Source organism: Sphaeroforma arctica (assembly GCF_001186125.1).
Source record: "Sphaeroforma arctica JP610 unplaced genomic scaffold supercont1.249, whole genome shotgun sequence".
Lineage (NCBI taxonomy): Eukaryota > Ichthyosporea > Ichthyophonida > Sphaeroforma > Sphaeroforma arctica.
The window spans coordinates 32,176-36,597 of NW_014040309.1; the positions used below are offsets into that span (position 1 = coordinate 32,176).

Sequence of the window (4,422 nt, forward strand, 5' to 3'; positions counted from 1 at the left end):
TATTATATATATATATATATATATATATATATATATNTGATANAANAACACACATATATTATATATATATATATATATATATATATATATATGTATATTTATAATATACATAATATATATATTATAAACATATATATATATATATATATATATTAAAAAAAATCCTATGCAGATCTCTATACAATACTTGATGTGTACTGTCCTCCTGTATTTTGACGGGAACGAGTGGCATGCGGATTCAGGTGTTCATGCACATCACAAAAGTGTGCATGTTTATCGATGCTTGCATTTTCATTCGATACAGGATTAGTTTCATGTGCATGTGGTATGCTATAATATAATTGTATACCCCAGTTTTTTAGTTTAGAACAACCAGTTTGTGTTCATTTCAAACTTGTATTGGACTGAAAGCTTGTACGTTAGCGGAGCGGAATGTTTGTTGGTTTCCTCAGTGCAAACTCAGTACACGAATACCAATAATCAAATAGGTCAGGAAGTGGCGTTTTGCCAGTTGGCTTTGTCAGCAATCATATCGGTGCTTTAATGTAGAACAATGGTTTACCATGCATAAGGGTACTCTGTGTCATGACATTCGTCTGCAAATAATGTGCAATAAAAGGGCCAATATTGCACTTTGTTTTGTCATATTGTCAAGCTTGTTGTTTACGCTGTACACACTCAAGAGATTGGGCACATATTTCTTCCCCATACAAACATCCATGTGAACTTTGAAATCGTAGCAAATCCATTACCTGAGTTTGCCTAAACTGGTAGAAACAGGCGAAACAATCACTATCAGTAAAAGCAAGAGGGATAGTTGTTGATCAATATCGGCGAGAAACAAGGAGAAATGGTTTTGATGGCTCGAATCTGCTTCATGTTGCTCACGGTGATCTGTTCATATTTGTTGGAAGCGATGGCACAATACTCACCTCGTAGTTCACTCTCACGCAAGCAGGGGCGAATAAGACAGTCACAATCAGCGTGAAGCGAGAAGGATTGCTATCAACCAAGTACGGAGGGAATAAGGTACGAACTTTAGAGCACCTTCTTCCCACTGCAGTCGCGCAGATGAAGCTTGAGGGCCGAAAAGGTATCGCAGATAGTTTTCACAGCTTGTGTTTAGACACCGGCCTGAACGTGTATTTTTAGTCATGTTGTCAGAGTGTACAATGCATTTCGCGTCCTATTTTTATTGGCATACAAGTGTATCAGATTACAGTGGATAAGGCTCGCTCGTGTAGACATGCATCTGTTCCTTGGGTTCGGCATCTGTCTATTCCTAGTTGTAAAAATACTGACGAATGCCTGAAAATGAAGAGTTTTCGTATCGAATATCCGTGCCTGACCATTCTAAAAAGGGAATGCCCCCACCTTGTATTGTACTGAAACATGTGTGCATTCATCTGGGTATACATGGACCTGCATAAACACAAATCACTATGTGTAGCACATAGTGGCGGGACAAACAATGGGATGAACGAGATGAGTTTTCTGTTCGTATTTTACCTTATGTGAGTCGATACACAAACGCACGTTAGTGCATATACTCAAAGTATGAGTCAGTATCCATTTTCAGGCAACCACCCGTGAGTAATACTGTCTATCATTCATAGAATCTGGACTCGATTCTCTGTATAAGGTCACTTCGTGGGTCTCGGGGCTCCCGGATCAAATCAGGTGACCGCTATGGCTGCGCATGCAGCAGCAGCCAACGCCGACATTAGGTTCATGTTTATAGCGCCCGAGGGAGACAGCCCCGATAATGCACTAAACCTTGCTTCCGTATTGTCATATCCATACGCCGTCCTGGATACAACGCACAGGTAATACAGTAATGAATCCATATGAAGGTGGATTATGACCCTGTCCCTCAGCCTTAAGTACCAGTTGCAATCTCACAGGTGTGTGGCCACATTACAACGTATAACACCAAATGTGCACAGGCACTTTGAGAAGAAAAGCAACATCTCATGCAAAATTGCTGAATCGCTTACCGTTTCCAGCTTGTTGCTAGCATTCTACAGAGTTGTCAAACTGACTTGGTTTGAAAAAGACAACCTCGTGTGCCCACTTGGCGGAGCGGCTGTTCCAGGCGTCTTTGGCCATATCAATGCCGTGTTGGAGTTGGCTGATCAAATAGAGAGAGGGTATGTCTGCTTTGTATTCTGTCTGAGTAGAAGGATCATGGGCACTTGAGAGAGCTTTGCCGGTGCACATGACGCAGTAGTAAAGTTTAAAATAAGCAGCAATTCATGTACAAGATACTTGGATGACAACCGTACTGGAGACTACAAGGTCGTATTGGTGACGTGCGGCAAGTGTCATGTAGAGAGTCAAGAGTAGCTGTTTCCTCACGTATAGTATCGAAGTCTTGATTCTACCTGCATCTGTACCTGCGCGTATTAATATATAAAGCATAGTCTGGTTCGATATTAGCCTTTCCGAGACTGAGCCTTCCACTCTGGATGCTGGACAGGTACGCACATGACCCTACCGATATATACCTGGCTCTTGGCAGTGGCTGCACGACTGCTGGTTTGATGTGTGGTATCGCCGTCTCCCGAACTCTAGGTATAGATCTTGTGCCATGTAAGGTGGCGAACCGCTCACATACTACGCTTGCTATCTGCTCTGCTTGTTGTGACATCCTTTTCGTACACGCTCGTGTCTGGCGCAATTTGACAGAATTCGACTATTCGTTGTTTTGGTAGAATATCCGAAAAAAACACGGAGATGTAGTGTAAAGAAAGGTGGTGTAGGTCGAATCAGTATTCCAGTTGTCACATCGCCAAACCCTAGGTAATACCCCCCCCCCCTTCCCCTCCCTTAATGCTTCGCTTTGGACCTTTAGTATCAAGCGCACTCAAGCACACTTCTGCACCCTGACAGGCGGCAGAAAGGCTTTCTCGAAGCCAGTTAAGATCCATGCCACAATTATACACCACTTGTTTGCCAAGATTCCTTTTATGGTGAAAAATAAAACAGAGAAGCTGGCCAAGGCTACCCTGCGCGAGTTGAAGCGATTGACTGGTATGTACAAGTGTAGTTTAAACATTCAATTATTTGAAGTATTTGGCGAAGAGGGCTGTAGGCTGTAGTGGCTTGCAGGCAAACACCGCCAGACGAGATTGGTTCGATATGGTGTGAAGTATTATAATTAGTCGGTACGAAGTTCACACCACGTACACTTGAATTATAATATAGTATACATGCACATCCCGATAGTCTTATCTGTGTTGTTAGCACATGTCTGAGCTTCCATATGTATTTCTACACACATACACATGAATACACGAATCCAGGGTTGGATGCCTTACCTGAATTTGTTGAGAATGTACTGCCCTATGTTTATTTTGAGGGGAAGTTTGCTGGCCAGTACGGCTCGCCGACTGATGAAATGCTCATGGCTAAGGTGGTCTTTGAAGACGGCACGCACCATCATAGATCTATGGAAAGGTATGGGCTTCGTTTCAAATCAATGCTAGTAATTGATATTCAAGGAGTACAAAATTTAAAAAAATTCAAGAAGGTTCAGTATTCGTGAAATTAGCATGCTGAAGCATAATAAACGAATATAGAAGCATTGTTTGCAAGCTTGTGGATCCATTACCCGTCTAATACAGAAATGTGGAGGGCGAAAATTCGGACACCACAGACTCGCAACGCAATGAGAAGGTCAGTGCAAACGGCACAACAAAGCCCACCAAACCATGGTACTGTAGCACATTCTCAGGGAAGGGTGCAGCGTTCCTACTATCAAACCTGGAAATTATTGCGGCTGAACAGTCAAACACGCAGCCTTTAATTGCAAGCGTTGTTCAACAGAAGCAAATGTCTAGCGAAACAAAGGCAGACGATAAAATAGCCCCACAATCGTCAACAAAGAGCGCCGGAACGGGAACGAGAAAAATTGCAAAGGGGGATGGGAGCTTTGGTATGTACGACCACGACAGCAATGCGAGCGAGAAAGTTACTGGTTTTGATACAAGAAGTGTGGAACATCTCGACATGAAGAATATCCTATTTTGGTAAGCGCACCTTAGTTGTATTGGCTATGCGTTTATGATTTCATTTTCATATTTATTTGTACTGGGTCAATGTACATGCAATAGTAGAAAATATGCTTCTTGATTCAACATTTACTAACTTAAATATATATATATATATATATACATATATACGTATACATATATATATATATATGTGTGTGTGTATATACATATATATATGTATATACATATATATATATATATATACATATATATATATATATATATATATATGTATGTGTGTGTATATGTTATATATATATACATATATATATATATATATATATGTATGTGTGTGTATATGTATATATATGTATATAGATATATATATATATATATATATGTGTGTGTGTGTGTGTGTGTGTATGCA

At 40.5% G+C, this 4,422-nt stretch overlaps 1 protein-coding gene across 1 annotated transcript in view; it reads left to right on the forward strand.

Moving 5' to 3' along the window:
- SARC_04444 (hypothetical protein) overlaps positions 1-4,422 on the forward strand; it is a 7,315-nt gene that overhangs the window by 2,103 nt on the left and 790 nt on the right. The window contains exons 3-9 of the mRNA XM_014301727.1: positions 959-1,093; positions 1,643-1,826; positions 2,007-2,150; positions 2,480-2,574; positions 2,893-3,033; positions 3,306-3,459; positions 3,627-4,031. Of these exons, the coding sequence (XP_014157202.1) occupies positions 959-1,093; positions 1,643-1,826; positions 2,007-2,150; positions 2,480-2,574; positions 2,893-3,033; positions 3,306-3,459; positions 3,627-4,031 (1,258 nt within the window). The remainder of the gene's footprint in view (positions 1-958; positions 1,094-1,642; positions 1,827-2,006; positions 2,151-2,479; positions 2,575-2,892; positions 3,034-3,305; positions 3,460-3,626; positions 4,032-4,422) is intronic.